Here is a 20369-nt window from a genome sequence, read left to right as displayed (position 1 = left end):
TAAGGTTTTCAACTAAGTTCAAATACTTGAGTCAATGCCACTAAAACCTTTGCAGATCTTTACAAGGAGAACTTTTTATAAAAAATATTCAATCACATGTTGCAAGATCTGCCGAATTAATATCATTAAAATGACCATCCTCTCGAAATTGTAATGTTTGTATCAATGTATTTCAATACGTCTTTTTTGTTGTTGTTGTTCCAGCATGGATACAATTATCTCAGAGTTCATTTCGAATGGAAAAAAAAAATCCAGAACAAGGAAGGCACTCTTACAGAAACCAAAATCAACAAGAGGAATGGGGTTGCCAAAATGTCAGCCATATTATAGGTCTAGTCAGGATGATGACCCACTGGCTAAAAAAAAAAACCTCTATATGACAGAAACACTTTTAGTGACAATTTTTTTTTTTTTAATATGCAGGTGATCAACTTTGTTGAACACAATAATCCATCAAATCTCAACTCTCAAAAAACAGTCTTCCAGTGACTTTATGCTTTGGTGAGATCCTCATACTTAAGGAGAAATATCAAATATATGAGAAACTGCCTCAGAAGACTTGTTAAACAACTATGGACCACTTGAAATCAGCTTTGCAGGAAACATCATCGTTAACCTTTACACGACCACATAAAGCGTGGTGTGCAATAACAATTCATCTGCCTCCTTGGCCATGGGGAATTTAGCTGAGAGTTGGATGGCTGTGATGCTTTTTGAATGGTTTTGTTGTGTGCATGTGGGGCTGTAAAACAGCTGTTAAGTTTAATACGCCTCAGGTGTGCTCTGCGCACCTGCTTCTGTTCGTGCTTAGGTGTTGGGGAAATTATGTAATGCGTTTGTTCTGTATTGTTGCGGTCCACTTTATTATGAAATGCAGAGACTTGAGTTTGTGAAAGCTGCATGTATCACTGAATAACAAGAATATGGTAAACGGTTTATTCGCATGTTATCTTGACCAGATTAACATTCATTTATTTACGTTACTTACTTTCCAAAACACTAGGCCAACTCATAACTCATTACACCTCAAAATGACACATTCTTAATATTTTCAATACTCATGAAGTTTTACGGAGTCTCCAAATAAATATAAATTCGATTTTGGATTAAGTTCATGAATTCAAACTAGCAATGCGTGACTTATAATAAGTCAATGTTAAGATGTCTCCACTTCTAACTAGTCCTAACTAATTAAGTGTACTTTTCATCATCCAAATGAAGATTTTTTTTAAACATTTTTAAGCTGATGTTCTGACTGGACAAAACTAAGTTTTGAGTTATATCATTTGACAAATCTTATGTAGCCTATAACTCTGACTAATGGGAAAGTATTTAAAGTTAAGATATTATCTATATCTGACTCATTCAAATGCTGTTCATCTTAATATTGTATAGAAAAACAGAGTTTCATGTCCAGACTGTTGATTGGAGAGCAATTTGTCTGCAGGTGACTATCATCCCAGCATAATATATTGGTTATTATTATACATATAGACGACCTTAAGGCTCCTGGACTATATGCATCTGTGTGACAGAAGACCAAATCCTCAGAGCCGGATCCAGTTTCTGAAGGTCACATATTTTGAAAGGGTGCTTTGATCATTATCCAGGACAAAATGCATCATGTTAGCAAAGGAAAGGGTGAGTGGAATATGTGAGTATAAGTGAGTGACCGAATAATAATAATAATAATATAAACCTGTTTTCATGGTGGGCAGTCAAGACCATCAGCACCATCTCTACGCATTTTGTTTATTGATATTTGAGGCAGAACTGATCATATTGCAACAGCTGGAATGAATCATCCTTACATTGGGAACATCTAACCCTAAACTACATCTTGAGGTTTACAATGCTTAAAGCATCTTTGCATGCAAATAGGCTACTTCTTTTCTATCTGCGTGTCAGTGTGTGTCTTACCTTGCTGCCATTTTCATCTTTCTTGGTTAAAGTGAACAGAAAAGCTCACACAGGGAGGTGAGTAAGCTCTCATTTAATTCAACAGAATGAAATTATACAACCAGTGAGTTAAAATCATAAATGAGTCCCGTATAGGCTACATGTCTGTCTCATCAGGGTAACAGGTTGTGCTTGTTTTTACACACTCAGTTCATGGGGACAATGAGAAGGTACATGTTCTCCTGGTAAGGGTGGGGTTTGGGAGTGGGATGGTTTCTATTTTGATTCAGTCCGAGTCTCACAACCAAACATTTCCTGTTCCATAAACGATCACTCACAGCCCGAATGTCCATATGCTATAAAGCTCAACGAGCAGAAATAGACTTTTTTTTCTCTACTTCTTACCAAAATAAGACTCTTGAGTCTCTTCATGTGCTCTTCCTGAGGAGAGACTGAACGGAGCGTACCTTCTGTGTATGTGTGAGGTAACCATGAAAATCACAGAATTATTATAGTAATATCACATCTTTAACATCATCATCATATTTCTGATCATCATCATCAACAGCAACTCCACCATCATCATCATAATCAACACCATATCTCATGGACAAGTCATCTTCATAAAATCATCTGAGCAAAAAAGATTAAAGAGTTAAAAGCCAAGCATCATCATGAGGCTGGATATATACTGGTTTTAACAGTACAGTACAGTACACTGACAAAAATAAAGAGTCAAATTATTAGAAGACGCACTTTATATCATATATCTGTGCATGTCAGGTGAATAAATGTAGAAAGTCAGTCCAGGGCATCTCTCCATCTTATTCTCTCCTTGTTTCTGAGCGGTTACCTGGTCTTCTAGGCTCCCAAACAGAGAGAAGTCTGGGTCTGCATGCGAGAACCCTCTTCTTATATGTGTTTTATGAAAAGGAGAGATTAAAAGAGTGTAAGACTGGAGGAGAGACTAGATGTCTCCACCCTCCCTTCGCTCAGTATCCTGAAGAATAGAACCAACAGTCCAGTTTTATCCACTTTTTGATTCTTGGTTCGTATCTGCTTATTTCCCAAACTATCAGACCAGACTTTGAGTGCAATACTTTTAATATTGCTTTGAAAGCAAAGGCAGAAGAGGGAAGAGGAGTGATCAATTTAAGATTATTGTGACTCTCCTGTCTACTCTTCTCTCGTCTCTTCTGACATGAAATATGAGCTCTCTCTGGGTTCCCTTTCTCCGTTCACCATCTAGAAGTCCATGGACATGGAGCGCTGCTGTGGGTCAACCATGGTGGTACTGTTACGAGCGCTGTTTCCACGGACACTGAGGGTTCCGCAGGCTCCTGCCATCCCCCCGCCGATACCTCCAGTGATGCCACTAGGCCCCGCCATGCCCACTCCTCCCACCATACCCATTCCCCCCGCCATCGCCACTCCTCCAGTTATCCCCACTGCTCCTCCGATCCCTCCTCCTGCAATCCCTGATGCTCCTCCTCCTCCCATTGCTCCACCCATGGCTCCTCCTCCCACACCTCCTCCTCCACGGCCGTAGATTTCACACGGGATCTCCTCTGTGACGCGGTCCTCGATGACCTGCTGGTCGCAGTCGTGAGTCTGTGCGTGCTGCTTGTAGCCGTAGCAGCTCTTCTTGTAGCTGGCGGTGGAGTTGAAAGTCTTCATGGGCGGTGGCTTGGAGAAGTCGTTGTGGTAGGACAGCTCCATGGAGCTCAGTGTGGTGCGGCTGTGCTTCATACTGCCACAGCCCGTAGCCACCGAGGCCTGCGAGCCGCAGTGGTGCTCGTGGACACAGCGGGACATGGTGGAGGAGCGCCGCAGCTTTTGGAAGCTGTCTAGCTCCTCAGACAGGTCAGCTAAATCTGACGATATCTCCTTGTCACGTAGAGAGAAGAGCTCGTAGTGGGGCGGGTCGAAGACCTCCTGGAAGCCCGCCTTGTTGAAGACACCTGGCCGGCGAGCTACGACCTTGAAAAGAAGAAGATCCATTCGGACAGTTCAATTTGAGTGGTTAGAAGGCCACTAGTTTACACAACACGTTCACAGTAAACCTGTGGGTAACGGTGTGAATTCAAACAAAAACACCTGCTTGGGTTTAGGCAACAAAACCACTTGGTTAAGAGAAAATATCATAGCTGGGCTTAAAATACATAACATTAATACGAAAAGCATGCCACAAAATCACTAAAGTAACTTAGAAATATCTCAGAATACTTTGAGACACAAACACCGGCCTCCCTGTTGAAAGTCCTTTGTTTGAAATGCACAATACTTGTTTGCACATCATTTACACACATTTAAAATATGAGCTGCTCGGTGTCAAAAAGCCAGAGGTCCTTTCTAGAGTCACCATTTTGCCCAATATTCAGCAGTCATACATGGAGAAGTCCACTACAGAGGAACTCTAATTTTTCTTACAGAGAAGTCTCAATAGATAAGTAATAAATATGTTTTTCACAAACTTGACTAAGAATAGATGAGACGGATTAACAGAAAGTGGTTAAACCAAAAAATAAAATCACCTTTAACTCTATGATATACTGCAGTTATATTTGATATGGCGTGTAATGGTGTAAAATCTACGGGTGGATTTTGTCTTTCTTCCCTGTCTCCAGAGCAATTATAGCGGCCCCACGTCGTCTAGAATCCCACCATCGCTTTCAATTATGTGTCTCTTCTTTCCTGCTCAACAAAAGGTCAACCACAAAGCATGAGCTACCTTTTTCCTTGGCTGCTTCATCTGGACCAGGATGGAGATGATGAGAAGAACCAGAACTATGCCTGATGAGACACCAATGACGGTGCCGTGGGTCTTAGTGATCTGATGAAAAAGCCCCTGAGATTGCTTCTCTGGAGTGGGAAGGGGAGAGGAGAGGAGAGAATAAGAAAAAGAAATACAAATATGCAATAGAAAAAGAAAACAAATATATGTAAAAAAAAAAAATGGAACAGCAACCCTGAAAACCTGCATGAATAAATCCTAATTAACCATAATAACCTCAATTAGTAAAAGTTGACAAAAAGAGGTTGATCACCTTTGCAGTGGTTTTCATCCCACGGGTACACACAGTTCTGAACTCCATTGCACACCAGGGAGTTGTTTATGCACATGTTGCTGTGGCAGAAGAATGAATTGCCTGAACAGGGTGCTGCGGGCAAAAGATAATACGTAGCGATAATGTAATTCAGAAAACAACAGGAAAACAGTTGTTTAACAGTGCTGTGAAAAGGACTGGAAGCTATTGTGATGATCACAATAAAACAACAAACAACAATAAAAGATTGATAAATTGGCTGTAGAAATCTGTTGAAGCATGTAATAAAAGACGAGAGAGGTCTAACAAAGACAGTCCATACATCATCATTTCCTGCAGACACAACATCAGGGGGCAATGAGCTGAGGAGATGGCAGCTTCACTGCACTGCAGCCTTCACGTCAAAGGAGTTTGAGAAACAGGAGAGGGAGGGGAGTGGCAAAACTGGGAGTAGGCAGAGAGGAGAAACATGGAAAAGAGGAGAAGATGAAAAGAACGGCAGGTGGTGGGGGTGGTGGTAGAAATGGCTTCATGTGGTGTAAGTGGTCAGGCTATAGTGCCGTGAGACATCCCACATTAAAGTGACTGTTGGTGTGTGAAGGCTGCGATGGCAGAGACAGAGATGACTGGTAATTGATGCTGGCTGCTGGGCTCCAGAGATCGATGCACTGCCAGTCAGGAGGAAGAGCTGCAAGGCTCAGAGCAGATGCAGATGTCTGGGTTTTGCTATAGACAGTCTGGGGCTGGAGATGCGGAAGTCGGTTGAAAAGCTGTGGCATAATATTTCTTGTGTTCTGTAGTTTTTCCCCCATTAGACCCGAGGATGTGTAGCGGGCCGGCACAACGTTTACTATTGATCATTAACACTGTGTTGTGGTTGTTTTTCTGCTTTGGTATCTTGAGGGAAAAAGAAGAATCAAACCCAGATCTCCCATTTAACAGGTGAAAATGTATTGAAACTATCAACTGAGCCACCGGCCATGTTTATTAGTTTGAAGAGAATCTTTATTTACCTTGAATACAAAGCTATATTAGTCCTGGAGATGAACTGGACTGGTGTGATGTCTATCTTAAGTCTAATGCTTTGTTAGGTCAAAAAGACAACATCTTTGTGAAACCATCTCCGGATTAAGCAAAGAGCTGTATCTTTTTGATGCATTCCGTAGAATCACATTGTCACTATGTGGAACTAAAACAGCATTTTATGATCAAATTATTTTGCCTCAGGTGTTGACAACAACAACAAAATTCCAATTTGAGACATAAGACATATGACAAATGAGTCTTTTTCTCTCTCCATTTTTTCCATCTCTTCAATTGAGTCAAGTCCAGCCAATTTTACTTATGTAGCTCAAAATCCTAAATCACAAATTTCACAAACTCCACCCCAAAAACCCTTAACAGGGAAAAAAAAACAAAAGAAATCTCAGACAAGAGGGATCTCTCTTCCAGGACCGACAGACATGCAGTAAATGGTGGGTGTAAAAGTGGATCGAAATAACATGAAAAATCTGAATGACTATATTGAACTACATATTATTAAATAGATTACAAACATACGTGAAGAACATAGAGCCACAACATAGAAACTGAGCCACACAACCTCCACGGTACCACAAACGGACCGAGTGATCAGTGTCAAACACATCATCTGTACATCATATTCAACATGTCCCTTATGGCTTGTTCACTCTTCCAATCTGTTCTCATTCAGCCCCTTCTGACTAAAACATGAGTCACTTTCTGAGTCCTGATCACAGCTCCACCAGCTTCACCCACTGCTCCGAGGTCCACTGTGATGAGGGCTCTGAGCCTCCACTTCCCTCCATGCCTCCTCTGCCTCAGGGTTAAATCATTTTGACAAAGGGACATGTATATATGTGTGGAAGGGCGTGTGTAATATAGTGCGTGTGCGTTGTGACGGAGTGTCCACCCGATCTATCTCCCAGTGAGCCTGTAGATGGGGTCGCTCCCCTGACACTGGGATCACTTCCAAATCCATTATACGTGTCCCGCCTTCAAAATGTAGCGTCTCACAGGGTGTCAACAACGCTTCACCCACTCACCCCTACCCGCCCTCCCTCCACACACACACACACGCACGCACGCACACACACACACACACAAAACTCCCATCTGAACACATGCACACTGTGGGTATGAGTGAGTATTCAGGAAAGTCTTAATACGTCTGCTTTACATGTCAGAGGGGGCTCTGTCAGAAGATTACTGCACATTAAGGATGATGGAGTGCAGAATGCAAAACTCATCTTGTTCTCTGAGTGACAAAGATTAATGGTTCCCTCTGACCTCCAAGTCAACTCTCAGCCAGTCACTGACTCTGACCAAATAAAGTTTGGGAGGTACTCAAGAGACTTCAGACTTCCCGGAGATGAACTGTGTGATCAGAATTAACGATGATCCAAATGGTCTTAAGGACTCTCGGAGTAAAAAAACCCAACCTCTGCTGAATATAGAAGGCCATTAAATTCTGACTGCAATGGTTATGGGTTTGCTGAAAACAACATTAGCATTCACCCAGGGTTTGGGAAGTGTGCAGGAGAATGTGACAATTAATATCTGAGACTATTCAGGCATTTAATGAAAATATTACGGTGCGCTAATAGAAAAACTGTTTCCTGCATGGCAATTCCTGCTACTTTATGTGAAACCTTTATCAGCATCTGTTAGAAAGTTTCTTGTCCTTCAGAAATGATGACGCTTAATGCATAATTACTTCCAGTAGATCCATTAACCCTACTCAGGTTTTCTTTTCAGCAAAACAGATAAATTCCCATGGTAAATGGCCTATAATAGGGACAGTATCATGCTGCGACATGCTTATCAAAAATGATTTGATGCTTTCAGTAATTTAAAAATGCTGGAGTAAATAATTTGTTTTCTCATATCTATGCTCCAAACATGGCCCAGTGTAATTAGCTTTCCATGCTGAAATGACACTTGACACACCGTGTCCGTCAGTGACTACTGACGCAGACAGAATGCAGGACCTCGTAAATCAACTGTTCTTGGGTCTGTTTTCTGTGTGTGGGTGGATAAAGTCGTGGCTGTTGCAGTAAAGTGATGGCATATTACAGAGAGTTACACAGTCACAAGGGGCAAAGGAAACTGGAACAGAGCTTTTTTTCTATTAGTGAGCTCTATTCTTTTGAGTTGCACACAATTCAGACCAAATCTGCAACAAGGACAAGGAATCGGATCTACCTCTATCACAAGACGTATCATCTTGCTTCGTCACAATGTCATATTTTGAATGAGATACAGGCCAAACAGATAAACAAAGAGTTCAAAATCAATAAGTTTAACACCAAAGAGGCACTCAGGCTATGTAGCTCTTCCTGTTGTGGTCGTATTAAATTAAGAAAGAGCTACAGAGAGCCACAAAGAGAAGATACTGAAGTGCTAAGCAATAGCATAGCATCAAAACTGTAACATATAATGAATGAAAATGATACAAGGCGTAAGAATGACACAATTCAACAGATATGGTGGAACAACATGGGAAAACAGGGTCAAGGCTGAGGTATGTGGTCAAGAAGAGTGTTACTCACGGTCAACAAATGAGGTGAAGAGCATGCGGAATCTGCTGAGGCGGCTCTTCTCATCAGCCCACATTCGCACGACTCCCACGCCGTTATCCAGCATCACATCATTGGCCACGGTGCTGCAGAACTTGGCCTTGAGGTTCTCGATGGCGCTGCTGCCATCATACACGGCCACGAAGTTCTTCTTGCACTCATTAGAGTGTTCCATCTGGTACTCCATGAAGCGCAGGTAGATCTGCAGATAGACAGGAGATGCAAATCAATGTGGAGGCAAATGAATGACAGAACTCCACAGCAATCCTTGCTTGTTAGCGGTCTAACCATAGCCAGCAGCTGGACTCTTTATGAATGCAAATACGTGGAAAATATTACATTAATTCAGTAAAGCAAATTTACTTACTAAATTTAAAAACACAGATAAGGAAGAGAATGGAAAAGATCAAAGCAGAACCCTGTGGTAGACCGGAGACCTGCCCACCTCTTCACCAGAGCATGCTGGGACAGAAACAGGATAAACAGCTTAGAAGATGCATTAATGGACAATGGAATCAAATTAAACAAATCTAATCCAAGTTGTGAGGCAGGCACACACCATTCATACACAAATAACTTGCTACTTAGAAAAGTCAGTCTTTGAAAATGATTGTGACGGTGCTGCTCTGTCTCCCACACCCTCCTCTCTTCTCTGAGATGTGTCTCCATTCAGAGAATGCCCCTGGGACTGAAGGCTAGTGAGCTGAACCTGCGCCTCCTCCGAACACGAGAGAGTCTGGCCTCAGACTGAAAAGATGTCCTTATAAAGTACTACTCTCATGTGATATTCTACTAACTTAAGATTTGATGGAAATATCAAAGAACTGACAAAAGTACACCAGTGTGTCCTCCAAATTCAAGAACAAAAAGGCCCTCCTTCCTCACAGGTGTAACTAATAATATTAACGATAAGCCACTTCAGCTAGCGAGTGTGTTCAATAGGAACTGGCTGATTTTAACGAAAAGTGTTGTTGTTAACTGTGCTTTTGTTACTGTCAAAATGTCTTTTGTGAAAATTGAGATACAACTTGTGTTTGTGCACGTGTCCTGTGTTTGAATAGACCTTTTTCACAGCAGACCTTTTTTTGTCAGAGCAGGAAAGGCACAGCTGTTGCTAATGATATTAAAGATGGCTCTGTTCTTTTGTGTCCCAGTAAGTCCTGAGTGTGACAGTGAGACAGCATGCACAATAAATAACAAGACCCTGAAACCGACGCAGCCAAACTGAATTTAGCCATCGTTAAATGTATGCTTTTCCTCCTGAGGCATGTCTAACTGTCTTTGTTAATAACGCCAACTACAGAGCCTGTGGTTTGCGCTTGTCCACACACATGCCTGCCGTTAGTTAGCCTAAACACATAGAAGTGTTACATTTCAACCTGCAAAGTAATTACAAAATAATGTCTCTAAATTGTTTGAATAAGTCAGCAGTAATGACATGATAAGAAAAAAAACGTAGATGAAACTTCAGCACATTTAGCACACAGGCTCCTGTAAGCACGCAGCAGTTAAGGAGCTGCTCTTGTACTGCTGCTGAGTGTGCTGCTCTGCTCCTTCTGCTTCGTTGAGCTAATATCTAGCTCGGCAACTCGGTGCTGCTGCTAAATTCAGATCCTCTTCACTGCTGCCTCACGCTGCACACGCAGCACCAGCGAAATGACTGTGGAGATTAATCTGTGAGTGTGTGTGAGAGAGAAGTCAGGCAGAGCATGTGTGTGAGTCATGCGTGAACATTGCGTACGTATGCGTATAACATTACATATGGGTGTAAAATGTGTATAGGTAATTGCTTACAGAACTCTGTGACAGTATATTGTGTAATTTGTGACTGTACATCTGCTGTTTTCATTAGATGTGCATGAATTTGTGTGTGCATGTGTGTCATATACTGTATTGTTGTGGCAAGTGAGTAGTATAGGAGCGTGCTGATGACTCATTTAGTCATGAGGCAGAAGCAGAGCAGCAGTGAATCAAAGCTAGGCAGTTTATGGCTGTAATTTCAATGGGGTTTCAGATACCCACTCATAAATATCAAAATTTATGAGAACACATAACTGGGCTTTCACTCTTGGCTTGAAAATGTACTTATGAATCTCCAGGGCTACATTTTCTCAATACAATCTGCCTGCATTGCTTTTTCCCATGCTGCCTCTTTGTGTATTTGCACTGTTCATTCCCATTATGTGTTAAATTACAATCACAACACTGACATGGCCACTGGGAGGCTTTGTTCTCAGTGACTGGAGAACACAGCTGTATGCTGTATGCATTCATACAGAGTATGTGATAATAAGAATAGGAATTCTCCATTGAAACACGCACTGACAAACTGAAAAGGAATGATAATGTGAACATGGAGAACAGTGTCAAGGTGAAGTGCTGGTGTAACTCTACAAACAGACAGATGGTACACAGGGGGGTTTTCACTATTCAGACTTCATGGTTAATTTCTCAATTATTTCTCATCAGATTTCTTATTTCGGGTGACTATTTATATCTGGGATAGACTGCATGTGTCACCAGCTAGATGATATTTTGTATCACTTGTAATGTGGCCCAGCTTTGAACAAAAAGCAACTCCATGCAGTTTTTCACCATTCATACTGATTACAAAACATCAGCAATTTGACCGAAATAAACATTCAGCTTTAGAATGCACTCAGAGGGATGTGCAACAACACATTTCAGGGTCTACAAGGGTAGTGAAATGGTAGAAAATAACTGAGATAACTGAGTGTTAGATGATTCAGATGTAAAATGTCCTCTAATATTGTTCAGTCTTTCAGTGGAGCGAGTGTCGAAAAGAAATATCCCACAAAGATGAGATGAATAAAAGTCCTTGAATACTTTAATATATCGGGAGTTCTCAGTGCATTTTAGTAATTTACATCATAACTACTAATTACATCATGTTAAGCCGTGCGTTTGTGAGCTATTTTGTACTTTGAGTTGAAGTCATCCAAAGAGTCACAGACCAGGCCGTGGGTTGGTCTCTATTTCAAAATGGAGAATTCTCAGAGTACCAAACATGGGTTGAAGGATAGGATAGAAGCAACACATGCCGTTATTCCTGATGACTAATACGGTCCTTTGTACTGACCTTGGACTGAGGAGGAGCCCTGATGGTCCAGATACAGTCCAGAGCATCACCGGGCTTCACTTTCTCTTCATCCTCCACCTGACTGGAGCGAATAATCCCATCCCATCCACCGGTTTCAAACTGACAGTCTGTACAAAGACGGAGGAAATAAGAGAAAGAGGAAGAGCGATGTAAAGGACAGGGAAGGTGCGAAAGGGGTCACACGGAAGCACATGAGAGAAGTAAAAAAAGAGTGCAGAAACAGAGAGAGGGAGAAGAAAGAGCAGAAGATTAAGGGGAAAAGGGGTAGGATGAGAAGAGGAGCATGACAGACAGGGACAGACGAAGGATTTTAAAGAAGGAAAGGATTTAAGGTGGAATTGAAGTGAGCACAGCGGATTAGGACAATAAGAGGACAGAGGAACAAAGGCAGAAAGATCAGGATGAAACGTGTGTGTGTGTGTGTTCCTTCATGTGTTTTAATGTGTGCATGTCTGTGTATGTACATCCTCTCACTTGTTGTACAATTGTGTGCTTGTCAAGGTACATTTGCACGTTCAGCATTCATGTCGGCGGCAGAGATCGCCTCCGGTAAGCTTCTGAGCTAAAAGAGCTCTTCAAATAGGATCGAACACAAAACGGCGAACTACTGAAGAGCTCACCTGGGATGGGATTCAGCAGGCCGCCCACGTGCAGATGGAAATCAGGGTCTGAAATGATAAGATTCGGGAGGCACATTACTCTCAATCCACACAGCAGAAATGGATAAGCAGAGAACACAAGATAAGATCCCATTAAGCTGAGCCAGATGAAGCAGAGAGGGGTCTCTTTGAAGCTAATATCTGTCACCTGATGGTAGACACTGATTTCTAGGCATATTGGGTTTAGATTCAGGAGGTTCTGATGTCTGCTGTAGGGCAAGAAAAGGAATGGAAAGAAGGCTATGATATTGTTGGAGATGGGTGGATTCTCACCTATATTTTGGGGGACTTTATAAAAAACAAATGAACCAGATTCCGTTCTTTACATATATAACCCAAAACCTTTGATGCATACAGAAATCAGCTTCAAGAATCTGAGATTGCACTGTGGAATTACAGTATATTAACTGCCAATATATAACTTGGGTGTCCCTACCTGCAATGAAGGTGTACTTAATGCGGAAGCCCAGGCCTTCCAGCTCCTCGTCGCTGGTGAACTTGATCCACATGAAACGTCCCGTCGATGTAACCAGGCCCGGGTTCTTTCCCCCACAGAAGCGATCAATGAGCAGCGAGAACCCAAATGGCCCATCGCGGATTTCGATGTGATCGAAGCGGCACTCGAATGATGGCTCGATGTAGTAATTCTTATCAAAAGCTAGCTGAATCCTTTGTCTAGGAAGAGCTTTGGCAAACAAGGGAGTGGGGAGAGAAAGGAAACAAAAGGGCTAAATCCACGACAGGAATAAAATTAAATCTTGCTTTTGCAGGACAAAGAAAAATCTGGATGGTATTTGAATGCATAAAGTAGAGTCAAATATGAGTTAATCTGGATTTTGAAGCTGAGCACTCGGGCTGTTACTTCTAACCTTCTAACCCTTCAGCCGACTGTGTGGAGAGAAAACTTTTTTAACTTAGGCAAAAGGGTACTATAGGTAAGTAAATCCCCTTTTCAAACATGGAATTTATGACATTGCTGATCTTATCCATCTGTTAAAATTATGGCCTTTTGTCATTTAGACATAGCTGACTTTTACTGTATGTAAATGTTCCCTGAAGCTTTAATCAGCCATTAATTATGGAGCAACATTTCTGGCACCTGGAGCACGAGAGGAAGCATGCAGCGCTAAAGAACACTGATTTAAAAGGTATTAATATAAAGGAAGGAGAGTTGTTTGTCCTCTCACTGGCTGCCTCACTGATGAATATTAAACTGTTCCTTGCCATTGCGGTGACAAATGACCATTGTGAGCACAGGGGACGCTCGCCCCACTTACATGTACTTCACATGTTCAGCGTGTTGGATAAACTAGTACCTGCTCTGCCTTAACTTAGTAAGATTCTGTCTCGATGCTCTCCCAAAACAGCACATCAAAAAATCCGATTAACATAGATGTTTGACCTATAATTAAATCACCCTGACTGTATTTATACTTTGGTTTTGTGCTTTCCAATTGTGGTTGACAGCATTATAAGCACATCTCTGCATCTATGAACTTTGCATGCATAACGCATGAGAGAGCAGAACAAGATTAACACTGTCATTTTCTTTATATTTATTAACATAAACACAAAGGTACATATCCACATATGCATGCATGCATGCATGCATTAGCAGCGGCATTCACTATGCACACGCATGTACACAAGCATACACAAACAAAGACACAGTCTGATATGTCAGCACTGCTATCTCTGAGTGAGGGAATCCAGAACATTGCAACCACAGCAGGAACCGCAGTTCACCTGTCATGCAAATCCACAGAATGTATACGTAGTGCATGTCCAGAGCTCTTCAATACCATGACCCCCACACACAGAGGAAGTATTTAGTAAGGGCAATTCATGCCTGCCTTGGGGGATGAATACTACAAAATAAAGATGCTGAGGATGGGGCTCTGAATCATCTCTGGCATGGAAAAGCCAAGCATGCCGCGTTAGAGGAAAAAAGAGGGCAGTACATGTGTATGTTACAGTGTGCGACTGGATTTGTGTCTCTCTTCTTGTCTTTGAATTTGAGCCAGAGTGTTCTACCTTTCTGCTTGAGCGGGCAGCTTGTACGTCTGCACTTCCTGCTATCAGTGTGTTCATTCCCTGGTGCGCTGAGTCTCATTCTCTCTATAACTTTCTATCTCCCTTACACACACACACACACATACATACACACACAGCACAAATTACACAGTTTGACACCGAAGGAGCAGAAACTTCAATCACACGATCTATTGAGCTGATGAACCGGGGGACATGACATAATCAATGAGTCTTACAAACTGCTAATTATGAGTGCCAAACGTGAGCATCTCTCTGTCTCTGAGAGGCAGAATAAAAGGCTGAATATGAACATGACTATGAATATGGTCATTCAGACCAAATAATGGCAAATGATAGGTTCCGTGTGTCGCCTTGCAGACCCACTGCGATGTACTCCTGCACACACCAGTAGGCTGCCTGGGATGGAGTCAGGGTTTATTCATCAACAACAGGTCTGGGCTTGATTTGTCCACAGGGGGAGCCCTTGAGCCATGTGTGAAATCTCTCCTCCACCACTGCAAGCCAGTACCACACACATCTCACGAAAAGGTGGACTTTAACTTCACGGACCGTTCATCAATTTAGTGTGAAAACCAATCAACCAATATCCCAGACCTTATCTCCTACAGCTGCTAATGATGCTACTACTGCATTATGTCTCCCGCGCGGCATGCCACCAGATTACTGATGGATGTGGTATTTCTGGTAAACACTAAAGCGTTGACAAGGGAGCCGGCAATTCAGCTATTTGCCACCGAAGCTCAGCTTTGTAGCAGATGTTCATCTGTTTTATGTTTCATTCAATAGCGGAGTCTGCTGGCACAGCCTGCCAATAGAGATGAACACAGCACTACACTGATTAGGCCAAAAGTCAGGGGCTACCCACAATGCGCCACTCTCCATCATTTTCAAAGGGTTATATCTGTGGGGGTGAAACAAACTCAGGATGGCTCATTTGAAAAATGTCAAGCTGATTGCCCGCCAGTGAAGGAACAGAAAATCCGATAGGGGCGAGGTTATATAAAACAATGTCAGTCAGACTAATGACATTCACCGAAGAAGGCAATATGCTGAAAGGCGGGAAACTGTGTCAGCTGTTATGACGGCAACAGCCATCGAGCAGAAGATGAAGTGCTCAAATGAAAAAGGAGCCTGCTTTACCTTCCAGAATATAAACACACTCCTTGTTGGGCGGGTAGGTGTTGGGGTAGTTTGTCGACGTGAACACCCCGCCATTGATGTTGCGGACCCACGTGCCACAGTCGTTCTGGTTGGGGCTCTGGCCGCCATGTTCGCTTGGGGAGTCTTGAAGCAGAAAGGCAGAGAACAGACGGAGAGATGGGTTATTGAGTCAGGGGATCAATGAGGGAACGATTGGAAGGCAGGGAGAGTGGAGGGAGGGTCGGCGGGCGCCAGAAAAAAAAAAAGGGAAAAAGCAAGCAGGGAATAAAGAGGGAGGAATGGCAGGACAGAATTAAGTCCTATGATTCAAGTAGAGATAATGCCCCTTATTCGGGAGAGACAACACTCGTGTAACAGAGGAGCATTTGAGCTGTGGCTTACCTTTAGTTCTCTGTGCCAGAGCGAAACCCTCTTCTATTAGAAAGAAGAGTATCCACGCTGCAAAACAGAGATATAACACATATAGTCACAGGTGATATAATACTGCATTTATATCCTCATGTTCAGAAACGAGAACATGGGAATCCATTCAACAGCCACAGAAAATGTATGCGTGTGATCGGCTGCAATAATGATTTCACCTGGCCGTGAGGGACAACATAATCATATGGCATACATGCATGTCTTTGTATACATTCATGATATAATTATATCACTGTCAGAATATTTCTAGGATAATTAATATAGTCTAATAATATGGTTGCTTTAACACAATATGTAGTTGCTGGGGAACTGCAGAGACACTTGCACTAGTAGTAGGTTAGTCATTGCTGTCAGAATGATTACATGCACAAGTAATACTACCGCTGCTAGGATTATTGGAGGTAGTCAAAGAAGTAATAGAACAGCAAGTGTGCAGAGGGAATTGGCTCTCCGTAATAGCAATAGCAGTAGTAGCGGGAGCAGCAAGAAGTAGCTCATTAAAGATAGTTTTAAACCATCAACTCTCATCCAAACCACAAGACTCCAACCAGCTAATCTGTGGCCTCTAGGCACCAGAAACATGACGCATTAGCAGAAAAAACAGGATTACAGGCTCCAAGGCTTACGGCACCGATGAAGGGACGGTCATTTGGGCAGAGCATGCACGGCTACAGACAATAGGTGAAATATGTTGTATTACAATGATATCTGCACTGAGGGCGAGCGCGTTACAGCTCCTGACACTGTCTTCCTCTGATAAGCCACTGTAGACCTGGTCCCCTCTGAGTTCATAATAGGTTGGCCCGATCACATCGAATTAGATGGCGAGCGTGAGCCTGGCACGTTGCGTAATGGCACACAGGAAGGAGGGATGAAAGAGAGGGAGAGAGCAGGGAAAAGAGAGAGCGAGAGGGGTGGGGGGGTCTAATGCAGAAGAATGCATGGTTAACATAAGCAGTGAACACAACCGCACCAATGAGCAGGCATGTTCGAATGGACTCGTTTTGAAATGCACATGCACGCGCGGCCCCCCCAGGCCCCGGGTTCCTCATTACTTGCATCTCCATTATCTCGCAATGAAGTAGGTGGGAAGATGAACGACCACAGGCACATTTAGAGAACAGACCACCCAAACAAACTCAAGAACCAAATAGATGCTGTAGGGTCTCACTGAAGCTTTTTTGTTTGTTTGTTTTGTTTTTACATTATAAGCCAGTCATTAAATCATGTAGATAGCGAGGACACTGTACACTGTACACGGCCCTCAACGAAGCTAGGAATCTTGTCATCCTTTCAAATGCTTTAACAAGCAACGGTTATTTTACCTGTAAGAGTTATGCACCAAGTAAGAGCTGCCTCGAGCTGCAGTCGAATGTGTGTCAAGCATATCAATATTTAATCACCTTATTTGGCAAAAGTTGCATAATTAATGCAGGCATTTGTAACATATTTTGTAATATGAATAAATCACAAGCTAAATAGAGTTTCAACTATTGTCACACCAAGATAACAGCTTGTGAACGTTTATAAAAATGGATGATGAATGATAAGTTATTGACAAAGAACGTCAATGAACAGGCTTTCCAAAAAGCATCCCTCTTAATATCTGTTGCCCCCCCCCCTGTGTCGATATACTGTATATCCTGTAGGTTGGGTCATTCAGCTGAATTCCTTAAAATAAATATTCCCGACATTTAAATGCTTCATCACATCCCACTGAAAGCAGTTGTATCTGACCTCTGGTCATTTTACAGAAGAAGGGGGGGGGGGGGGGTTGGGCAAAGGGTCAACCCCACGATTCTAGGTCACTTCGTTTCATTTTTACATCATTTCTCACTTCCTCTTACAAGCCAGATTGAGGCTGTAATGCTTCCCCTCGAAAAAAAAAACAGCCTTCTGTAACACAGGACTAAAGGACTGTGGTGATATCATAGAGCTGATAATGTGGGCTTTTGCTTTATCTTATCTCCCTTTAATCTATATGCTGTTAATTACAAAGACTAACTGTTACGTCTACAAATCAGCTACCATAGACTTTAGCTCATTAGTAGCCTATAAGCTAAGCGCTTAATGAGGCAAAGAATGGGTCCAACGTTAAGCCAGTAAAGTAAAGATAAAGCTTCATATTCCAGGTCCATAGAAATATGACTTTATTTTTCGTCGGTCGACATGCTCTGTTACAGCTAAAATTAAGAATGAGCCATTGTGGTATGTGACAGATAATCTACACCTGTGGCCACTTAAGCTAATTAGGCTATCATAAGGCCGAACGGTGCACATATTAATAGTTAGGCAAACTATCTAGTTAGCCTAAAGAGTGGGCTAGCTAATGGCCCACGAACACACACTTTACATGTGTTTAACCCCACGGCTAGTTAGTGCAGTAAACTGTCCACACCAGGCAAAGAGAACGCTTCACTGAACTCAAGAGGTGTTGCAGCCGTGTGCTGCGGCTGGCGCGTGCCTCAGGTGTTGATAGCGCGAGACGGCGGCTGGAGCCGGACAGCATGCGGTACGCGCGCACACGACACAGTCTGGCTCAGAATTTGGGAGGAGAAATAATCCATTGTTGTCGGACCCCAGTTGCGAGCCGTTTGAAGTGGTGTGAGCCGCTGTATATTTTATTCATAATTTAATTTTAAAGAAAATATTCGAAGAGACATGATGGCACCTATTTGCAATAAACAGCTGCAAACGCGCTTCTTTTTGGGGCCACATTTCTGAGGCCAGTATTGTGACAGACACGATGTTTTTGTCAGTGAGATAGATGAACACGGTCAAACTGTCCGCTGATGGGAAGCACTCAATGCTCCCTGGTGGACTTCAAATAGTATTTGACCGTTGCTGTCCATTTATATCATGAATCACAAATAATCTGATCGCACCCACGTAGGCTGTACGGACAGAGACACACCTCGCAGTGCCCAAACTGCTAAACCTCTCTGGTCCTGGTCCCCTTTTTACATTACGCTCAAATGACCCAGCGTACCGGACCATTAGAATGATGGATCCTTCCCCCCCCCCTTCATTTAATGACCTGTTCAAAACTAACATGCGACGTTTTAGGAACCATTTGTTGTTGGGCTATTTTAGTTTATTTTCACACTGTTCACACTGTTTATTTTCACACAGACGAACCGGTCTGGCTTTTGCTGAATCTTAGAATATTGGAAGGTGACCAACAGACGCTGGAACTTGAATTGGGCAGTCAGTGTTTATTGGCATATCAATCAGTGTGGTGGGCAATAAAAAAGCAGAAGATTTAAACAGGCACGAGAGGGCAAGTTGATACCATAAAGACCAATAAAATAGACAGAAAGAGAGGAGTAGCAAAGAGCGGTGGAAGATTAGTCTGTTTGTAGTTATTTACCTGTTAATTAGCGTTCTCATTATCAGAGAAATGCATTTAAAGATGAGTAAATCTGTTCTGAAGCTGAGCCATAGTGAGCATTTTTATAATTTCATGCCCTAATTGCTCTGGACGTGTTGAAATCCACATCACCTGCAAACAAAACATCCTCCGTGCAAAAAAAAGGGGAAAAGATAAAGAGGTAGATACATTTAATCCAAGCTTAAAACAAACTGTCGATTCTCTCTGCCCAGTGCACCGGACCTTGACGCGCATCGCGGATTCTCGAGCGGCTCGTGTCCAACTCACCTCTGTGCATTTCCTCTCACGGTGTGATTCCAAACCCAAAAGCACCTTTCACTAAAAACGCACTCCTTTTATGTCCATTTTAGGGGTCCACGGGGCTCTTCACGAAATCCAACTTTTCTCCGACAACCGTAAATCCATTGCGCAGAGCCACGCGCCAAGGAGGGAAGCGGCACCAGGCTCCTCTTCGGTCGGCGGGTCCCGCTGCGTTTGGCTGGAGGATGAACGCTGCTGCGAGCCTCTCAGCCGGGCATCATCACCGCGAATGCAGCTTCTTCAAGCGGGACTACCGTGGAGATGGCATGTGGAGGATGGACTGATTCAGGCGGGCTGACGCGCTCTAGGAGAGGCAGGTATCCAAAAGACGCATATGGGTGGATGGTGTATGGAGAGACAGAGAGGGAGAGAAATAGAGAGAGAGATATGAAGGAAGAGTACGGAGGAGGAGGAAGAGGAGGAGAGTCTGTCGCTGTCTGCTCTCTGTCCGTGTCTGAACTAAGAAATGCTCCTGAACAAGGCTCATTTAAGCCGTGGGCGCTGCTTACATCAATGAGTGGCTTGTCACGAGCATATAGTCAAAGTGCACACAGTGAAGAAATCCCGTTTCCGGTCGTTTCTTTCAAAGTAATCCACACTGTCAAACTTGTTGCAACAAAAAAGTGAATTCTAGAAATAATGCAGGCACTCAAAGAAAGATTAAAACATATATGGCACTATAGTTAAAACTTGTTATGATTTACTTTGTCTTGT

General features: G+C 42.8%; 1 protein-coding gene across 1 annotated transcript; it reads right to left on the bottom strand.

Annotated features, from left to right (window-relative positions):
• Positions 1 to 1976: 1976 nt before the first annotated feature.
• On the bottom strand, positions 1977 to 20116 carry neto2a (neuropilin (NRP) and tolloid (TLL)-like 2a). The gene is made up of 10 exons (XM_031846487.1): positions 19623 to 20116; positions 15923 to 15979; positions 15521 to 15664; positions 12762 to 13010; positions 12287 to 12334; positions 11646 to 11773; positions 8519 to 8747; positions 4947 to 5060; positions 4631 to 4761; positions 1977 to 3879 (listed from the first exon to the last, which is right to left on the bottom strand). Exons 1-10 carry the CDS (start codon positions 19630 to 19632, stop codon positions 3145 to 3147), a joined length of 1845 nt encoding a protein of 614 aa, XP_031702347.1. The 5' UTR covers positions 19633 to 20116; the 3' UTR covers positions 1977 to 3144.
• Between the last annotated feature and the right edge of the window lie 253 nt (positions 20117 to 20369).

Source organism: Anarrhichthys ocellatus, unplaced genomic scaffold (assembly GCF_004355925.1).
Source record: "Anarrhichthys ocellatus isolate YVR2014 unplaced genomic scaffold, GSC_Weel_1.0 scaffold6, whole genome shotgun sequence".
Classification (NCBI taxonomy): domain Eukaryota; kingdom Metazoa; phylum Chordata; class Actinopteri; order Perciformes; family Anarhichadidae; genus Anarrhichthys; species Anarrhichthys ocellatus.
Note: the sequence above shows the minus strand (reverse complement) of the source record. Positions and strands in the feature narration are given on the sequence as shown.